The 19,396-nt window shown below is 64.4% G+C and overlaps 2 protein-coding genes across 14 annotated transcripts in view; one reads left to right on the top strand and one right to left on the bottom strand.

Moving 5' to 3' along the window:
* The window catches only part of ROBO3 (roundabout guidance receptor 3), an 80,259-nt gene that overhangs the window by 53,219 nt on the left and 7,644 nt on the right, over positions 1-19,396 (top strand). For 10 of the 13 annotated variants that reach the window (XR_012642493.1, XM_074976673.1, XM_074976682.1 and 7 more), the window contains exons 9-15: positions 12,041-12,246; positions 14,979-15,060; positions 15,359-15,527; positions 15,931-16,097; positions 16,235-17,539; positions 17,884-18,002; positions 18,131-18,794. Coding sequence is in view for 12 of the 13 variants with exons in the window: in XM_074976673.1 (XP_074832774.1) it covers positions 12,041-12,246; positions 14,979-15,060; positions 15,359-15,527; positions 15,931-16,097; positions 16,235-17,539; positions 17,884-18,002; positions 18,131-18,794 (2,712 nt within the window). In the remaining variant the exon portion in view is untranslated. The remainder of the gene's footprint in view (positions 1-12,040; positions 12,247-14,978; positions 15,061-15,358; positions 15,528-15,930; positions 16,098-16,234; positions 17,540-17,883; positions 18,003-18,130; positions 18,795-19,396) is intronic. The other 3 variants (XM_074976685.1, XM_074976684.1, XM_074976675.1) reach the window with 3 other exon arrangements.
* ROBO4 (roundabout guidance receptor 4) overlaps positions 18,718-19,396 on the bottom strand; it is a 63,850-nt gene continuing 63,171 nt past the window's right edge. The window contains exon 17 of the mRNA XM_074976689.1: positions 18,718-18,759. Coding sequence (XP_074832790.1) covers positions 18,738-18,759 — 22 coding nt within the window. The 3' untranslated portion in view covers positions 18,718-18,737. The remainder of the gene's footprint in view (positions 18,760-19,396) is intronic.

Genomic DNA, 19,396 nt, shown 5'->3' with positions numbered 1-19,396 from the left:
GCAGACCAGCTGAGCAGGCGTTTCGCACTCACACACGAGTGGCAGATCCGTCCCGATCTGCTGCAACCGATTTTTCATGCATGAGGTTTTTCCCCAGATAGACCTGTTTGCTACTCAGCACAACAAGAAGTGCCCACGATTCTGCTCCAGGGCAGGACTGGGACGGGGGTCCCTGAGGGATGCCTTCGTGATCTCTTGGAGGGGCCCCCTGCTTTACGCTTTCCCTCCCACAGTGCTCATCCACAAGGTGTTGCAGAAAGCCAGGAGGGAAGGAGCCTGAATGATCCTGATAGTCCCAACGTGGGATCAACAGCAATGGTTCCCCCTACTCCTGCGCATGTCGGACCGGCCACTGATGCCCCTTTCGGTGGCGCCGGATCTGCTCAGGCAAGCCCAGGGGTCCATAGTGCATCCGCACCCCCAAGGCCTGCGACTACAAACGTGGTTAATCCATGGCTCAGCTCCCTAGAGAGCACATGTACGGAGGAAGTGCAGCAAGTCCTAGAAAGTATCAGGAGGACTTCCACCAGGAAGACCTACAAGCAGAAATGGACTTGCTTTACGGCATGGTGTTCTACCAAACAGCTAGCCCCCCTTTCGGTGCCTATGGCTGTGATATTAGAGTATTTACTGGACCTCAAGAGAGGAGGACTCTCGCTATCCTCGTTTAAGGTCCACCTTGCCGCCTTTTTGGCATTAAGATACGGAGAGACAGGGCACACAGTGTTCGCCCATCCCATGGTTACCAGGTTCCTTAAAGGGCTGGTAAACCTATACCCCACCCTCGGAAACCGCTTCCACCTTCGTGGAACTTGGACCTGGTGCTTAATGCGAAAAGGGGACCACCGTTTGAGCCTTTGGCCATGGTTTCCCTCTGCCTCCTTATGATAAAGACGATCTTTCTTCTCGCAATTACGTCAGCTCGCAGGGTGAGCGAGCTTGCAGCAGTTATGGCAACGCCACCCTGCGCTGTTTTTTCCAAGGAGGCGGTAACCATACGGCTGCATCCAGCCTTTGTTCCTAAAGTTTCTTTCTGAGTTTCATACTAACGAACCTATTGTTTACCCTCGTTTTATCCAAAGCCTCATACCTCTAACAAAGGGGCGCGCCTACACCTCCTGGACGTGAGGAGGCGCTAGCTTTCTATATAGACAGGACCAAGTCCTTCCAGAGAACGGATAGACTCCTAGTCTCTCTCGCTCCCAAATCAAAAGGAGAAGGTCTCTCTTCGCAGAGAATCTCGAAGCACATCGTATCTTGCATAAAAATGTGCTACAAACTCAAAAAGACTCCTTTCCTGGCCATGCCCAGGGCTCATTCCACTAGGGCGGTGGCAGCATCAACAGCCCTTTTTCAAGGGCATTGCGCTAAAAGACATTTGCAGAGCGGCGACCTGGTCATCCTGTGACACCTTCGCCAAACATTACGCCCTTCACAGGGTATTCCAAGAGGATACCCGTCTCTCGACAGCGGTCCTCTCGGGGACAAGCTGCACATAATCCGATTACCCACCTCCTATTTTGGGTTACTGCTGGGTAGTCACCTAATGTGGAGCACCCACGGGGACACTCGAAGAAGAAAGAGAAGTTACTCACCGTAGTAACGGTGGTTCTTCGAGATGTGTCCCCGTGGGTGCTCCACTACCCGCCCATCCTCCCCGCTCCGGATCTCTGTTTAGTGTTTTGGAGGAGCATCCGAGGCGGTTGGTCAAGGAACTGGCGGGGACCGGATCGCGCACGTGGCCGGGAGCGCGCGGGGGAGTGGCGCGCACCGGCGCATGCGCGGTCCGGCAGAAACTGCTTGGAAGATCCGATCTGCGGCGCCGGGCGAGCCCGACACCTAATGTGGAGCACCCACGGGGACACATCTCGAAGAACCACCGTTACTACGGTGAGTAACTTCTCTGTCACCTTCCCAGGAACAGTGCCTATACTGCCATGGTCGTCCCTACCACGTGGGGCACGGACACCATCGGCAATCTACTAGGGAAAGATCCCCACACACTACCTCGTACCCCCGAGGGCAATCGCGATCGGGGACAGAGACTCAAGCATCTCAGGGGGGACTGGTCATGGAACCCCGAGATTTTCCCTCGCAAACCTCCAGCGAGAGGGTGTACCAGCACCAGCAGGAACCGGAAGGGTCCAGAGAGACGTACCCCAGCGGTTCCTCGCTCTCCTCCCCGGACGAGGCCACGGCCCTGGGGGACGTCCATCCTACGGACGATCTCAAACAGTTTCAGGAGCTGTTTAAGAGGGTGGCCTTCACGCAAGGCATCCAGACAGCAGAGGTGCAAGAGAAACACCATAAGCTCCTCAAAAATTTGAGACCTCCGGCCTCCTCCAGAGTAGCAATACCGCTTGATGAAGCGATCTTAGAGTCCGCCACTACCATATGGCAGACCCCTGCAACTATTCCGCCGGTCCAAAAGAGAGCGGATAAGAAATACTTCGTGCCGGCGAAAGGCATGGAGTTCCTGTTTAGCCACCCACAGCCAAACTCCTTGGTGGTGGAGTCCTCGCAACAAAGATCAAAAACATCTCAATTTAAAACAGGGGGAAGGGACAAAGATGCCAAGAAGCTAGAGCTGTTCGGGAGAAAGGTCTACTCCTCCTCTACTTTAACATTGCGAATGGCAAATTACGCAGCGCACTTGGCGAACCATAATTTTGACAACTATTCTAGGTTAACCTCCCTCATGGACTCGCTTCCAGAGGACAAAAAGCCGGTCCTCAAGGCCATAGTGCAAGAAGGCTACGCGGCTGCGAGGATGGGAGTTCAGATTGCTTTGGACGTTGCGGACACAGCAGCACGTTCCACAGCAACTGCAGTGGTGATGCGACGGGAGTCCTGGCTCCAGACCTCGGGTATACCGAGAGATCTGCAGGCAAAGATAGTTGACCTTCCCTTCGACTCGCAGAAGCTGTTTGCTGAATCAACTGACTCGGTCCTTCATTCCAGTAAAGATTCAAGAGCCACACTCAGGACCCTGGGGATTTACACCCCTCCATACACAAAGAAAAGGTACTACCCTCAGCAAGGCGGTACCAGTACCAGCAACAGCGCCCCCAGTATCACAGGGGTTACAAGCAAGGGCGGCATCAGCAGCACCAGCAGTACAGAACTCCCAGGCGACGTTCCCAACAGAGCCGTGCGTCCTCGGGGCGGGGCCACAGGCCACAAGTTTGACATACAGATCCAGGGCTGCGCCATCACTACCATCGCACAAGGTCATCCGAAGCGGCTATTTCACCATCGCCTCCGACCATTCTACGACCAGTGGCAAAGGATCACCACAGACAAATGGGTGCTGGAGATCATAGCCACGGGGTACGCCATCCCCTTCCAGTCGCTTCCACCATCGCGACCTCCGCCCAAGCCCCACCTCCAGGAGGCCTCCCATGTAGCCAGGCTCAGGCAGGAGGTGGCCCATCTCGTGCTCATAGGGGCGGTGGAAAGGGTGCCGGAGCAACTGCAAGGAAAAGGGTTTTACTCCCGGTATTTCCTAACGGAGAAAAAGACAGGAGGCTGGAGGCCCATCTTAGACCTTCGCGGCCTCAACAGGTATCTGCGCAAACAACGTTTTCGGATGATCACGATTGCCTCCATCCTTACAGCACTGGACGATGGAGATTGGTTCACAGCCCTCGATTTGCAAGACGCGTACTTCCACATAACCATCCATACGGCTCACCGGCGATTCCTCCGTTTCATGGTAGGCAACGAACACTTCCAATACAAAGTCCTACCGTTTGGCCTCTCCTTGGCCCCCAGAGTCTTCACCAAGACCTTGGCAGTGGTGTCAGCCTACCTGCACAGACAGGGGGTATTTATTTTCCCGTATCTGGACGACTGCCTGCTCAAAGGGGCCTCGAAGGGGGAGGTTCTCCGCATGATACGCATCACAGCAAACACGTTCTCCTCACTTGGCCTGGTTATCAATCTGGCAAAATCAAAAATAGACCCCACACAGGACATAGAGTTCATAGGGGCACGCATAAACTCGATCATGGCCAGAGTATACCTACCAGAGGCTCGCTTTCGAGCCATCGGTTCCCTCGTGCAAGTCATCACCTTCAGCCCTATGGTGCCAGTCTTGACGTGCTTGCAGCTGCTGGGCCACATGGCAGCGGCGATGTTTGTGGTACAAAACGCCAGGTTGCACATGCGCAGCATGCAGCACTGGCTGGCCAGTGTATACAAACCGGCAGTACACACCGTTCACAGGGCGGTGTCGCCCACACCCGGGGTGCGCAAATCCCTGCAATGGTGGGTAAACCCCAGGAACCTGCTAACAGGGGTACCCTTCCATCAGCCGCAAATCTCGGTTTTCCTCACCACAGATGCCTCCCTCATAGGGTGGGGAGCGCACATGGGCGAAGAGGTGACTCAAGGACTGTGGTCACCCACGGAACAGTCACTACACATCAATGTACTGGAGCTCAGAGCAGTGTTCAACGCCTGCAAACACTTTCGAGACCATATACAAGGCAAAGTCGTCGGGATCAGTACAGACAATACCTCCACCATGTTTTATATAAACAGGCAAGGAGGAGCTCGATCCCGTGCCTTATGCGCGGAAGCAATCCGCTTATGGAACTGGTGCATCGCCCACGATATAATCTTGAAAGCCTCATACTTGCCGGGTGCGCACAACGTGAAGGCAGACCAGCTGAGCAGGCGTTTTGCGCTCACACACGAGTGGCAGATCCGTCCCGATCTGCTACGGCTGATTTTCCACGCATGGGGGTTTCCCCAAATAGATCTGTTTGCCACTCAGCACAACAAGCAGTGCCCACGGTTCTGCTCCAGAGCAGGACTGGGCTGGGGGTCCCTGGGGGACGCGTTCGCGATCCAGTGGGGGGGCCCCCTGCTTTGCGCGTTTCGTCCCACAGTGCTGATCCACAAAGTTTTGCAAAAAGCCAGGAGGGAAAGGGCCCGGATGATCCTGATAGTCCCAACGTGGGATCGCCAACAATGGTTCCCCCTACTCCTGCGCATGTTGGACCGTCCACCGATGCCTCTTCCGTTGGCGCCGGATCTGCTCACGCAAGCCCAGGGGTCCATAGTGCATCCGCACCCTCAAAGCCTGCGACTGCAAGCGTGGCTAATCCATGGCTCAGCTCCCTAGAGCGCACATGCACAGTGGAAGTACAGCAAGTCCTAGAAAGTAGCAGGAGGACTTCCACTAGGAAGGCCTACAAACAAAAATGGACTCGCTTTACGGCTTGGTGTTCTACCAAACAACTGGCCCCCCTTTCGGTGCCTATACCTACAATTCTACAGTATTTACTGGACCTCAAGAGAGGAGGACTCTCGCTATCCTCGTTAAAGGTCCACCTCGCCGCCATCTCGGCGTTCAGACGTGAGGAGGAAGGGCACACGGTGTTCGCCCACCCTATGGTTACCAGGTTCCTCAAAGGGTTGGTAAACCTCTACCCCCCTCGGAAACCGATTCCACCTTCGTGGAACTTGGACCTGGTGCTTACCACACTCATGGGACCACCGTTCGAGCCCTTGGCCACGGTTCCCCTCCGCCTCCTTACAATAAAGATGACCTTTCTTCTTGCAATTACGTCAGCTCGTAGGGTGAGCGAGCTCGCGGCAGTCATGGCAACGCCACCCTGCACTGTTTTTTCCAAGGAGGCGGTAACCATACGGCTGCATCCAGCCTTTGTTCCCAAAGTTTCCTCCGAGTTTCACATCAACGAACCTATTGTTCTACCCTCGTTTTATCCAAAGCCTCATAACTCCAACGAAGAGGCGCGCCTACACCTCCTGGACGAGAGGAGGGTGCTAGCCTTCTACGTAGACAGGACCAAGTCCTTCCGGAAAACGGATAGACTCCTAGTCTCTCTCGCTCCCAAATAGAAAGGAGAAGGTCTCTCATCGCAGAGAATCTCAAAGCACATTGTATCCTGCATAAAAATGTGCTACGACCTCAAAAAGACTCCTTTATCGGCCACTCCCCGGGCTCATTCCACCAGGGCGGTGGCGGCATCAACAGCCTTTCTCAAGGGCGTTGCGTTAAAAGACATTTGCAGAGTGGCGACCTGGTCATCCTACGACACCTTCGCCAAACATTACGCCCTTTACAGGATATTCCAAGAGGATACCCGTCTCTCCGCAGCGGTCCTCTCGGGGACAAGCTGCACATAATCCGATTACCCACCTCCTATCTTGGGTTACTGCTGGGTAGTCACCTAATGTGGAGCACCCACGGGGACACTCGAAGAAGAAAGAGAAGTTACTCACCGTAGTAACGGTGGTTCTTCGAGATGTGTCCCCGTGGGTGCTCCACTTCCCGCCCATCCTCCCCGCTTCGGATCTCTGTTAGTGTTTTGCAGGGGCACCCGAGGCGGTTGGTCGAGGAACTGGCGGGGACCGGATCGCGCACATGGCCAGGAGCGTGCAAGGGAGCGGCGCGCGCCGGTGCATGCGCGGTCCGGCAGAAACTGCTTGGAAGATCCGATCTGCGGCGCCGGGCAAGCCCGTCACCTATTGTGGAGCACCCACGGGGGCACATCTCGAAGAACCACCGTTACTACGGTGAGTAACTTCTCTTTTCGTGGTGCTGTGCGGGGCAGGGACCTTGGGGCGGGGGGGGGGACAGACACCCGCGGTGATGCTCGGGGCAGGGACCTTGCGAGGTTGTCGTGGTGCCGCCCAAGGGAGGGACCTCGGGGCGGGGGGAATCCGTGGTGCTGCCCAAGGGAGGGATCTCGGGGGGGTTGTCGTGGTTCCACTTGGGGCAGGGACCTCGGGGGCAGCTGTGGTGCCGCTCAGGGCAGGGACCTCAGGGGTTTGTCATGGTGCTGCCCAAGGGAGGGACCTTGGGGCGGAGCCACGGTGCCACTCGGGGCAGGGACCTCGGGGGGGAGGCCGCGGTGCTGCTTGGGGCAGGGATCTCTGGGGGTTACTGTGGTGACGCCCAAGGGAGGGATGGTGGGGGGGAGCTGCGGTGCTGCTCGGGCCAGAGATCTCAGGGGGTTGTCGTGGTGCCGCCCAAGGGAGGGACCTCAGGGCGGAGCCACGGTGCCGCTTGGGGCAGGGATCTCTGGGGGTTAGCGTGGTGCCGCCCAAGGGAGGGATCTCGGGGGGGGAGTTGCGGTGCTGCTCGGGGCAGAGATCTCAGGGGGTTGTCGTGGTGCTGCCCAAGGGAGGGATCGCGGGGGGGAGAGCTGCGGTGCTGCTCGGGGCAGAGATCTCAGGGGCTTGTCGTGGTGCTGCCCAAGGGAGGGATCGCGGGGGGGAGCTGGGGTGCTGCTCGGGGCAGGGACCTCAGGGGGTTGTCGTGGTGCCGCCCAGGGGTGGGATCTCGGGGCGGGGGGAGCCCTGGTGCCGCTCAGGGCAGGGATCTCGGCCGGGTGGGGGAGCCGTTGTGCTGCTCGGGGCAGGAGTCATGGTGCTGCTGAGGAGAGGGATCCCGGGGGGGTTTGTCGTGGTGCTGCTTGGGGCAGGGATCTCGGGGGGCGGGGAGCTGTGATGCTGCTCAGGAGAGGGACCCTGGGGGGTTTGTCGTGGTGCTGCTCGGGGCAGGGATCTTGGGGAGCGGGAGCCGTGGTGCCGCTTGGGGCAGGAGCCGTGGTGCTGCTCAGGAGAGGGACCCTGGGCGAGTTTGTCATGGTGCTGCTTGGGGCAGGGACCTTGGGGCGGGGGAGCCCTGGTGCCGCCCAAGGGAGGGATCTTGGGGGGGCTCCACAGTGCTGCTTGGGGCAGGGACCTCGGGTGGGGGGAGTTGTGGTTCTGCCCAAGGGAGGGATGTCTGTGGGGAGCCGTGGTGCTGCTTGGGGAAGGGATCTCGGGGCGGGGGGGGGACCCGCGGTGCCGCCCAGGGGAGGGATCTCGTGGGTTGCCATGGTGCTGCCCACCGGAGGGATTTTGGGGGTGCCATGATGCTGCTCGGGGCAGGGACCTCGGGGGGAGCTGTGGTGTTTCCCAAGGGAAGGATCTCAGGGGGGAGCCCTGGTGCCGCTCGGGACAGGGACTTCAGGGGTGCCCTGGTGCTGCTCGGGGCAGGGACCTCGGGGGGGATCCGCGGTGCTGTCCAAGGGAGGGACCTCGGGGGGGAGCCGCGGTGCTGCTCAGGGCAGGGATCTCAGGGGCTTGTCGTGGTGCCGCCCAGGGGAGGGATCTTGGCAGGGAGGGGAAGCCGTGGTGCCGCTTGGGGCAGGGACCTCAGGGGGTTATCGTGGTGCTGCCCAAGGGAGGCATCTCGGTGGGGGGGAGCCGCGGTGCCGCTTGGGGCAGGGACCTCAAGGGGTGGTTGTGGTGCCGCTCAGGGCAGGGACCTCGGGAGGCAGCCCTGGTGCCGCCCAGGGGAGGGATCTTGGGGCGGGGGGAAGCCGTGGTGCCGCTCGGGGCAGGGATCTCAGGGAGGGGGAGCCGTGGTGCTGCCCGGGGCAGGAGCCGTGGTGCTGCTCAGGAGAGGGACCTCCAGGGTGTTGTCGTGGTGCTGCCCAGGGGAGGGATCTCGGGGTGGGGGCAGTTGTGGCGCCGCCCAGGGGAGGGATCTCGGGGTGGGGGCAGCCCTGGTGCTGCTCTGGGCAGGGACCTCGGGCGGGAGGAGGATCCGTGGTGCTGCTCGGGGCGGGGGGATGTCGTGGTGCCAAGCGGGGCACGGACCTTGGGGCAGGGCGGGGTGGGCGGGGGGCGTTTCGTGGTGCTGTGTGGGGCAGGGACCTTGGGGTGGGGGGGGGACAGACACCCGCGGTGCCGCTCGGGGCAGGGACCTTGCGAGGTTGTCGTGGTGCCACCCAAGGGAGGGACCTCGGGGCAGGGGGGATTTGTGGTGCCGCCCAAGGGAGGGACCTCGGGGGGGTTGTCGTGGTTCCACTTGGGGCAGGGACCTCGGGGGCAGCTGTCGTGCCGCTCAGGGCAGGGACCTCAGGGGTTTGTCATGGTGCTGCCCAAGGGAGGGACCTCGGGGCGGAGCCACGGTGCCACTCGGGGCAGGGACCTCGGGGGGGGAGCCGCAGTGCTGCTCGGGGCAGGGATCTCTGGGGGTTAGCGTGGTGACGCCCAAGGGAGGGATGGCGGGGGGGAGCTGCGGTGCTGCTCGGGGCAGGGATCTCTGGGGGTTAGCGTGGTGACGCCCAAGGGAGGGATGGCAGGGGGGAGCTGCGGTGCTGCTCGGGGCAGAGATCTCAGGGGCTTGTCGTGGTGCTGCCCAAGGGAGGGATCGCGGGGGGGAGCTGCGGTGCTGCTCGGGGCAGGGACCTCAGGGGGTTGTCGTGGTGCTGCCCAGGGGTGGGATCTCAGGGCGGGGGGGCCCTGGTGCTGCTCAGGGCAGGGATCTCGGCTGGGTGGGGGAGCCGTTGTGCTGCTCGGGGCAGGAGTCGTGGTGCTGCTGAGGAGAGGGATCCCGGGGGGGTTTGTTGTGGTGCCGCTCGGGGCAGGGATCTCGGGGGGCGGGGAGCTGTGGTGCTGCTCAGGGGAGGGACCCTGGGCGGGTTTGTCGTGGTGCTGCCCGGGGCAGGGATCTTGGGGAGCGGGAGCCGTGCTGCTGCTCAGGAGAGGGACCCTGGGCGGGTTTGTCGTGGTGCTGCTTGGGGCAGGGACCTTGGGGCGGGGGAGCCGTGGTGCGGCCCAAGGGAGGGATCTTGGGGGGGCTCCACAGTGCTGCTCGGGGCAGGGACCTCGGGTGGGGGGAGCTGTGGTGCTGCCCAAGGGAGGGATGTCGGTGGGGAGCCGTGGTGCTGCTTGGGGAAGGGATCTCGGGGGGGGGGGGGAGCCGCGGTGCCAGCCAGGGGAGGGATCTCGTGGGTTGCCGTGGTGCTGCCCACTGGAGGGATTTTGGAGGTGCCATGTTGCTGCTCGGGGCAGGGACCTCGGGGGGAGCCGTGGTGCTTCCCAAGGGAAGGATCTCAGGGGGGAGCCCTGGTGCTGCTCGGGACAGGGACTTCAGGGGTACCCTGGTGCTGCTCGGGGCAGGGACCTCGGGGGGGATCCGCGGTGCTGCCCAAGGGAGGGACCTCGGGGGGGAGCCGCGGTGCTGCTCGGGGCAGGGATCTCAGGGGCTTGTCGTGGTGCTGCCCAGGGGAGGGATCTTGGGGGGGAGCGGCGGTGCCGCTGGGGGCAGGGACCTCGGGGTTGTCGTGGTGCTGCCCAGGGGCGGGATCTTGGCAGGGAGGGGAAGCCGTGGTGCTGCTCGGGGCAGGGACCTCAGGGGGTTATCGTGGTGCTGCCCAAGGGAGGCATCTCGGTGGGGGGGAGCCGCGATGCCGCTCGGGGCAGGGACCTCAAGGGGTTGTTGTGGTGCCGCTCGGGGAGGGATCTCGGGAGGTAGCCCTGGTGCCACCCAGGGGAGGGATCTTGGGGCGGGGGGAAGCCGTGGTGCTGCTAGGGGCAGGGATCTCAGGGAGGGGGAGCCGTGGTGCTGCTCAGGAGAGGGACCCCAGGGGGTTTGTCGTGGTGCCGCCTGGGGAGGGATCTCGGGGAGGGGGAGCTGTGGTGCCGCTCGGGGTAGGAGCCGTGGTGCTGCTCAGGAGAGGGACCCCGGGGGGGTGGGTGTTTGTTGTGGTGCTGCTTGGGGCAGGGACCTCAGGAGGTTGTCGTGCTGCTGCTTGGGGCAGGGATCTCGGGCTGGAGGAGGAGCCGTGGTGCAGCTCGGGGCGGGGGGATGTCGTGGTGCCACGCGGGGAGGGACCTTGGGGCGGGGTGGGGTGGGTGGGGGGCGTTTCGTGGTGCTGTGCGGGGCAGGGACCTTGGGGCAGCTGTTGTGCCACTCAGGAGAGGGACCTTGGGGGAGCTGCGGTGCCGCCCACGGCAGGGACCTCGGGGGGTTGTCGTGGTGCTGCCCAAGGGAGGGATCGCGGTGGGGGGGGGAGCTGCGGTGCCGCTCGGGGCAGGGATCTCAGGGGGTTATCGTGGTGCTGCCCAAGGGAGGGATCTCGGGGCGGGGGGGGTGGAGCTGCGGTGCCGCTCAGGGCAGGAGTTGTGGTGCTGCTCAGGAGAGGGATCCCGGGGGGGTTTGTTGTAGTGCCGCTCGGGGCAGGGATCTCGGGGGGGAGGGGGGGAGCCGTGGTGCTGCTTAGGAGAGGGATCTCGGGGGGGAGGGTGTGATGGGGTTTTGGGGTCCCCCAAGCTCTGCACCCTGTCCGCAGGCAGGAGAGTCTCTCACTCAGCAGGAAAACAGCAGGTTTATTAGCCGACAGGACACAGCATCGTACAGAGGAGTCAGTGCAGCCGGCAGAGACAGCCAGTCCAATCCATGTTGGGGAGAGGAGGCCCCCAGAGCCGGGGCCTTGCCCCCTCCTTTGTCTCTCTCTCTCCCAGCCCAGACTAACTGCTTCCAACTCCCAGTTCCAATTCAAACCCCTCAGGCTCCACCTCCTCCTTTGTCTGCAGTACAAAGGTGTTACCTGGTCGTCAGGGTTACCCTCAGCAGGAGCCCCACACCCTCTGTGAGCCCCCACTCCCCACACACAGGTATCCCCCACTCCATCACATCAGGGCGCCATGGTGCTGCTCAGGGCAGGGACCTCGCGGGGTTGTCATGGTGCTGCCCAAGGGAGGGATGTCGGGGGGGAGCCGCGGTGCTGCTCGGGGCAGGGATCTTGGCCGGGGGGGGTGCTGTGGTGCTGCCTAGGGGAGGAATCTCGGGCTGTTGTCGTGGTGCTGCTGCCCATGAGAATAACTTGGGGCGTATTGTGGCAGTACCCTCAGGAGGGATCTCGGGGGTAGGGGGCAGATCTATGTGGTGGATTTGGAGCTTTTTGCTCCTCAGGCCTGTTTCGGGGAATGGCCTCCAGGGGGCTGGGGTCCTTCTCCCAGCAGCAGCCCTGCCACCAAAGTGCTGGTCTGGGCTGTGGGGGTGCCAGGGTCCTCTGGACCTGGTCTCAGGTGCCTCTGCCAGCCAGCCAGCCAGCCAGGTGGGCTTTTCCGGGGTGAGGTGAGCCCAGCGGGAGGCAGTGCATGGAGCTCCCTCCCTGGCACCGCCTGAGAGCATCACACTGCCCAGCTGGGCCTGGGTGTTCGTGTTGCTGTGTGGGGTCCCCCTATCACCAGGCTGACCCATGCTCTGGGCTGTGCCCTGCAGTTACGTCTGACCGCGTCCCGCCCATCATCCGCCGAGGGCCAGTCAATCAGACGCTGCCCGTGGACGCTACTGCCCAGCTGCAGTGCCAGGTCAGCGGGAACCCACTCCCCAGCCTCCAGTGGCTGAAGGACGGGCAGCCGGTGGTGGGCCGGGACCCCCGGATCAGCCTCGCAGACACCGGCACGCTGCAGATCACCAGCCTGCAGGTAAGCGGTGCGCCCTGCCGGAGCAGTGCCTGGCGCCCCCCAGCACGGCTGCAAGCGCCCGGGGCCCTGCTGGGAGTCAGCCTTCGCCGGCCCCAGCTGTGCAGCAGGTGCCTAGCCTGATACTCCTGGTGCCTGGTGCTTCCGGGGCCCCGGGCTCCTCTCCAGGGTCGTTAGAGAACACCCGGGTTCCAACAGCTCTGAGGCGCTGCAGGTGTGCAGCTTGTTTAATGGGCTGTGGGCACTGGGCCCCAGGGCAAGGTGGGGGGCGGGGTCTGCATCCCAAAACGGGCGGGGCCAAGAGCTGAAGGGGCGGGCCTGAGGGCAGGCAGCTCTCAATGTCGTTGGGCCATGGTACTGGCCCCATCCTGCTCCCTGACTGCTGCGTACAGCTGGAGCAGCAGTGGTGTCAGGGGCCAGCGCTCCGGGACGTGGGAACGACTGGCCCCCTTTGCCCCTCCTGCCCCCAGCATGACACAGCTCTCCTGGGCTTTGGCTTTTTCTGCTGGGCACTGCTGTGGGGTTCAGGGTCCCCAGGCTCTGCCCCCGGCTGCAGGCAGGAGTGGCTCTCACTCAGCAGGAGAACAGCAGGTTTATTAGCTGACAGGACACAGCGTCGTACAGAGGAGTCAGTGCAGCCAGCAGAGCCGGCCAGTGAAATCCATGCTGGGGAGAGGAGGCCCTGAGGGGCCCCCAAAGCTGGGGCCTTGCTCTCTCCCAGCCCAGACTCCCTGCTTCCCAACTCCCAGTTCCAATTCAAACCCCTCAGGCTCCATCTCCTGCTTTGTCTGCACTACAAAGGTGTCACCTGGGCACCAGGTTACCCTCAGCAGGAGCCCCACACCCTCTCTCTCACACACACACTCGCTCACTCACTCTCTCTCTCTCACTCCCCCCCCCCCGCCTCTGTGGTAATGCCACAGGGCAGTTATTGGTAGACTGTGCAGAAGTGGCCCCTCCTGGCTGTCACACCCTTGGCACGGGCATGCATGCGAAGGACTGTCCTGCCCCGGCTGCTGCTGGCAAAGCCATGTTTCCTGTGCTGCTGCTGGTACTCCAGGCCTCAGGTTGGGAGCTGCAGCTGCAGCTGCAGCTGCTGTGGGAGGCCAAGAAGCAGACCCTGGTGCTCAGCAGAGGACCTGGAGGCATTTCCAGGGGTGGTGGGAGTGGGAGGCTGGGGTTCAGGGAGGGGGCAGGCAGTGAGCACTCACCCTGCCTGAGAGCTGGGACTCACTGGCATTGCTAAGAGTCTCCTTCCCAGCTGCTTTGTCCACATCTACTGTGGCCCGGGCTGCAGTTTGGGACGTGGTCGGAGAACATGGTTGCCCCGGTCAGGGCCGTTCATTTTCACCAGTGTCTGGGCATCAGCCAGCGCTGGGGACGGTGCCAGGATTCAGCTGGCTCAGTTGTGCTTCCAGAGGGGCTTGGCGCAGACTGCAGAGAGCCCCCCAGGGAGGGCAGGTGTGGAGGGGTGGGGGGACCTCGGAGGGGTCCTGCAGCAGCTCACCCACTGTGGGAGGGAGCAGACCTAGGAGCACAGGAGCCGGAGGACACACTTAGTGAGCAGGATAAGTTGTCAGGGGCTGCTCAGCTCTGGTTCCAGGGCCCAAAACCAGCTCTTCAGCAGGCCTGAAGCAAAGTCCAGCCTGGAAGCCAGGCAGAGATGAGATGTGCCCCAAGCCCTGCACCGCGCGGAGCCGGGGTGGCGTTGCTGTGCTCTCCTGTGGCGAGGAGGCCTGGGTCAGCCCTGGGGATGGGCCTTGGGGCAGCGGCACTGGGCTGGATGGAGGAAGAACCTGTTCCTGGGGGAACAGCGGCTCTCTGCAGGGAGTGTGGCTGGCTCCAGACACAAGCTGCCGTTTGCACCAAAGAAGCCCTGTTCCCTGTGGGCGCTGAAGTCCCTGGGCTGGGCACTGCTGCCGGATGCCCCCCCCAGCTGCTGTTACTGCCCTGTGTTTGGCAGGGAGGGCAGGGCCAGCACCTGTTGGTAATGAGGCATTCAGCTGTGGTAAGAGCAGGGAGCTGGCTGGCTCCTGGCCTGGGGAGGTGGTCGTACAGAACGACTGGGGGTGTGTGAGCTGCATCTCGCTGGGTGCATGGTCTGCCGGGCGCGGTGCAGCGCGGGGTAAACTGGAGGTTATTCATGAATTACTCATCCAACAAGCAGCTCGCTCCTGCTAAACAGCGCTGTAACAATGGCTGGCGGCGGCGGGGAGCCCAGGCCCACGCTGGCTGGGGCCGGCGGGCGGCATGTGGGAGTCAGGAGGTTAATGCATCCGCCGGCTCCCAGCGCAGCTCGTGGCGGTGCTGGGGTCTGGCTCTGTGCCTGGAAGCAGTGAGAGCTGTTAGGAGCTCGTGGGGCTGGCAGGAGTTAATGGGTCCTGGGGCTGGCTGTGCTGCTCGCTGGGGGAGTGGGCAGCGCCGGCCCTGTGGGCGTCGTAGGCTGAGCGGGTGCTCCCCTCTGCGCACGCAGGCTAGACACAGAGTCCTCCTGCAGCTGCTCCCGCGGAGCTGGGAGCTGGGACTTGGCCTGGCTATTCCCGGCTCGAGGTGGCTGGTCCAGGGAAGGGGCAGCCAGCTGCCTCCACATGGTGCTTCTCTCTTGGAGAGCCAGAGGTGGCCAGCTCCTCCCGGCTGCAGCCCTGGCACTGCAGACAGGTCCTGACGCGCAGCCCCTCAGGTCCTACCCCAGCAGCGGCTCGGCTTGGCTCAGGGGCTCCCCTTGGTGTGCGCAGGTGACAGACGCGGGGCTGTACGTCTGTGTCGCCACCAGCTCGACGGGGGAGAGCACGTGGAGCGGGGCCCTGGCTGTGCAAGGTCAGTGAGGGACCTGTCAGTGGGGCCCTGCCGTACAGGGCGGGGGCCTGGGGCGTGTGGCCCGGACACAGGAGGGACACCTGGGGCAAGCGACCCAGACACGAGGCAGTGGTTGTGCCAGGCCAGCTGGCTGACGGGTGGGGGGGGTCCGTACCAGTGTGGGCTTTGCCAGTCTCTGCAAGCCGGGGCCGGGGCTGGGGCTGGGTCTGGGTCTGGGAGCACACACCTGGGCTGGTGCGCTGGGCTTGGCTCAGTGCTTCCCTGCAGTTGTCTGTCCGTCCATCTGTCTGTCCTCCAGAGCCTGGGGCTGACCTTCAGGGGCAGCCCCCTGAGCCAGGCCAGCTCCCTGGGCCTCCCTCTGCGCCCCTGGTCACCGATGTCAGCAGGAGCAGCGTGACCCTGGCCTGGAAGCCGAGCCCCACTAGTGGGGACGCTGCAGCCACCACATACATCATCGAAGCATTCAGGTAACACCCCGGGGCGGGCGCTGCCCACCGCAGGGCTGCACAGCCCAGGGCGTAGTGGCGGCACAGGCACTCTGGTGGCCGGGGAAGTGGGGCCAGCCTGGAAGCTGTTGTCTGCGCCCCCCTCCCCCCCCCAATTGCTCCCTGGCAGGAGCCACCTTCCTGGCAGACCCAGCCAGGCTGGGGGAGGCGACGTGAGGCAGCGTCCCTCAGTAGATAGGGAGCCAGGGCCCAGCCCCAGGGGGGACGGGGCTGGGGAGCTGCATTTCTTCTCCCTCCCCCACCCCCACCTGCCGGCCCCACCCAGCTGGGCTCTGCCCCTCCTGGATTTGTGTGTGCTGCCCCTTCTGCCACCTCCCTGAGCACCGGGGGGGGGGTGACCCGTCTGTGCCCCCCCCATTTGCAGCCAGTCCATGGGCCGCACCTGGCAGACGGTGGCGGATGACGTGCGGCTGGAGAAGCACACGGTGAGAGGCTTGAACCCCAACACCATCTACCTCTTCCTCATCCGCGCTGCCAACGCCCACGGGCTGAGCGAGCCCAGCCCCGTCTCGGCGCCCGTGCGCACCCAAGGTGAGGCTGGCCAGGGCAGGGCAGAGAGGGAGTGGGGTGGGCTGCCAGCACAGGGCCAGTGGCACAGCTGGCCCCAGCAAAGAGCAGGGGGCCCTGGGTAGCCGTGCACCCTGTGCTCATGCTGGCCTTCTCCGCAGACGTCAGCCCTGCCCGGCAGGGGGTGGATCCCCGGCAGGTGCAGCAGGAGCTGGGCCAGGTGGTGGTGCAGCTGCAGGCGCCTGTCATCCTCTCCTCCACTGCCATCCAGGTGTCCTGGACTGTGAGTGCAGGTTGGGCTGCGCATGGGTGGGGGTCGGGGAGCACGAAGCTGCCTGCTGGGCTAGGCCGTGCACAGGCGAGGGTCAGAGGAGTGTGGGGCCGGGGAAGCGTGGAGCCCCCCACTGGGCTCGGCTGTGTGCGGGGGGCAGGGCTGAGGTGGACTGAGCAGGAGGCGTGGGCGGAGGAGTGTCAGTCAGGCGCGGGCAGCAGGGTCGAGGCGGGGCGAGTGGCAGGGTGGAGGCAGGAGGAGCAGCAGCGTGGAGGCGGGGCGAGTGGCAGGGTGGAGGCGGGAGGAGCAGCAGGGTGGAGGCGGGGCGAGTGGCAGGTGCGGGCAGAGGAGCAGCAGGGTCGAGGCGGGGCGAGTGGCAGGGTGGAGGCGGGAGGAGCGGCAGGGTGGAGGCGGGAGGAGCAGCAGGGTCGAGGCGGGGGGAGCGGCAGGGTGGAGGCGGGGCGAGTGGCAGGTGCGGGCAGAGGAGCAGCAGGGTCGAGGCGGGGCGAGTGGCAGGTGCGGGCAGAGGAGCAGCAGGGTGGAGGCGGGGCGAGCGGCAGGGTGGAGGCGGGGCGAGCGGCAGGGTGGAGGCGGGGCGAGCGGCAGGGTGGAGGCGGGGCGAGCAGCAGGGTGGAGGCGGGAGGAGCAGCAGGGTCGAGGCGGGGCGAGTGGCAGGTGCGGGCAGAGGAGCAGCAGGGTCAAGGCGGGGCGAGCAGCAGGGTCGAGGCGGGGCGAGCAGCAGGGTCGAGGCAGGAGGAGCGGCAGGGTCGAGGCGGGGCGAGCGGCAGGGTGGAGGCGGGAGGAGGGGCAGGGTCGAGGCGGGGCGAGTGGCAGGGTGGAGGCGGGGCGAGCGGCAGGGTCGAGGCGGGGCGAGCGGCAGGGTGGAGGCTGGAGGAGCGGGCGGTGCAGGCGGCAGGGCAGCCTGCTACAGCTGCGCTGGAGGCCATGGGCGAGTGCTGTCCCCTCCCCTGCCTGCAGGTGAGCCGCCAGGCCCAGTTCCTGCAGGGCTACCGGGTGCTGTACCGCCTACGGGGCGGCGCCTGGCAGGTGCAGGACGTGCCGGCAGCGGCCCAGCAGAGCACTGTGCTGCGGGAGCTGCGCCCGGGCCGTGAGTACGAGCTCAAGCTGCGCCCCTACTTCGATGAGTTCCAGGGCCCCGACAGCGAGGTGCTGGCAGTGCGCATGCCCGAGGCAGGTCAGCACAGCCCAGGGCTGGCGGCGGGGAGGGTTGGGGTCTGGTGCTGCCACGGGCAAGGAGTGCACAGCACATCTCCTCGCCCCCTCGATGAGCTACGCCACAATGCCCAGGCCAGGCAGCTCCAGGGCCTAAGCCCGTCGGGGTGCCAGTGGCCAGGCTCTGGGACGAGCTGCCCTGTGGCCGGGAGCAGGGCCTGGGGCCAGTGACTCCCTGGGGCTGAGCTGGGGCTGCCAGTTGCGTGCCCATGGGGATTAAGGTTGTCCAGTGCTCAAGGGGCCCGGGCAAAGCCCCATCCCTGGGGGGCACTGCCACCAGCTCCCTCTCGACCCTCTTCCCCCCAGCCCCCAGCGCCCCGCCCCAGGCAGTGTCTGTGGTAATCGTGGCCAACAGCAGCAGCGTCCGTGTGTCCTGGGAGCCGCCCCCCCCTGGCGAGCAGAATGGCATCATCCAGAGTTACTGGGTAAGCGGTGCCGCCCACGGGTACCTGCGAGCTGGCACAGCTGCTTCCAGGTGCTCCCTCTGCCGGAAGTCCAGCCTGGCCGCGTGCTCCAGCAGGGCCATGGCTCAGCCGCCTCCTCTCCGGGGCAGGTCTGGTGCCTGGGGAACGAGAGCCGCTTCCACATCAACTGCAGCGTGGAGGGCACAGCCCGTGCCTGGCTGCTGCAGGGGCTGGTGCCCGGCGTGCTGTACCACACCCAGGTGGCTGCTGCCACCGGCGCTGGTGTGGGAGTGAGGAGCCCGCCCGTCGCTGTCCGCATCGGTGAGTGGGACCCAGCCAAGCCCTGCACCTCCCTGCCCCGTCCCCTCCAACTGGGCTGGGCTGCGCCCAGTGAGGGGCACCAGGTCCTGCAGCGAGGGGGCGGCTCTGCTCGGCGGAGTGCAGGCAGGGCAGGGGCATGCTGGGGTGCAGCAGCTGCACCCCAGCATGCCCCTAAGGGCCCCGCGGGCATTGCAGCAGAGGGGCTTGTAGGGCGCAGGTGCCAGCCCCGCCCTCTGCCTCCCAGCCGCCGCACAGATGCCACTCACTGCCTCGTTTCTGCACTCGCGCCCGCTGCAGAGCCCACCCTGGAGCAGGGCTCGGTGCCCGTGAGCAGCGGGGAGGGCGTGAGCCTGGCCGAGCAGATCACAGATGTGCTGAAACGCCCAGCCTTCATCGCGGGCATCGGCGGGGCCTGCTGGCTCGTCCTCATGGGCTTCAGCCTCTGGGCCTACTGGCGCTGCAAGAGGAGGAAGGAGCTGAGTCAGTGCACAGGTGAGGGACCAGCCCCATCCCAACCCTGACTGCCACGTGCCAGGGAGAGCCCCTCCCAGCACCAGGGTCTCATCCCACTGCAGTGTACCAGGGCAGCCCGCCCCCACCAGGGACTCATCCCGCCTCAGCATGCCAGGGGAGCCCTACCCTCCCTCCCCTGCACCAGGGTCTCATCCTGCCCGGGCAGCCCTCCCTCACCCCCACCAGGGACTTATCCTACCCCAGCATGCCAGGGGAGCCCTATCCTCCCTCCCCTGGACCAGAGTCTCATCCTGCCCGGGCAGCCCTCCCTCACCCCCACCCCCACCAGGGACTTATCCTACCCCAGCATGCCAGGGCCAGCCCCCAGCATACCCTCCTCTTGCACCATGGACTGGGGACAGTCCAAGGGCCTGGGCAGAGATCAGCAGATTCTCCCACTGCTGAATGCCCCCCACTCCAGTGACGGCCTCACTGCTCTGTGCGGGGGCACCAGGTGGGGGGGTGAGGCAGGGCGGGACCAGGAGGTTTGGAGTGTTGTGGGGGCTCAGGGCTGGGGTGAGGGCTGCAGGCTCTGGGCTTTGGGAGTCCAGTCTGCCCTGGGCCTGCTGCGACTTACTGTC

Source organism: Carettochelys insculpta, chromosome 25, assembly GCF_033958435.1.
Source record: "Carettochelys insculpta isolate YL-2023 chromosome 25, ASM3395843v1, whole genome shotgun sequence".
NCBI classification, from domain to species: Eukaryota; Metazoa; Chordata; order Testudines; family Carettochelyidae; genus Carettochelys; species Carettochelys insculpta.
The sequence above is the reverse complement of the archived record's forward strand: the minus strand, read 5'-3'. Positions and strand labels throughout refer to the sequence as shown.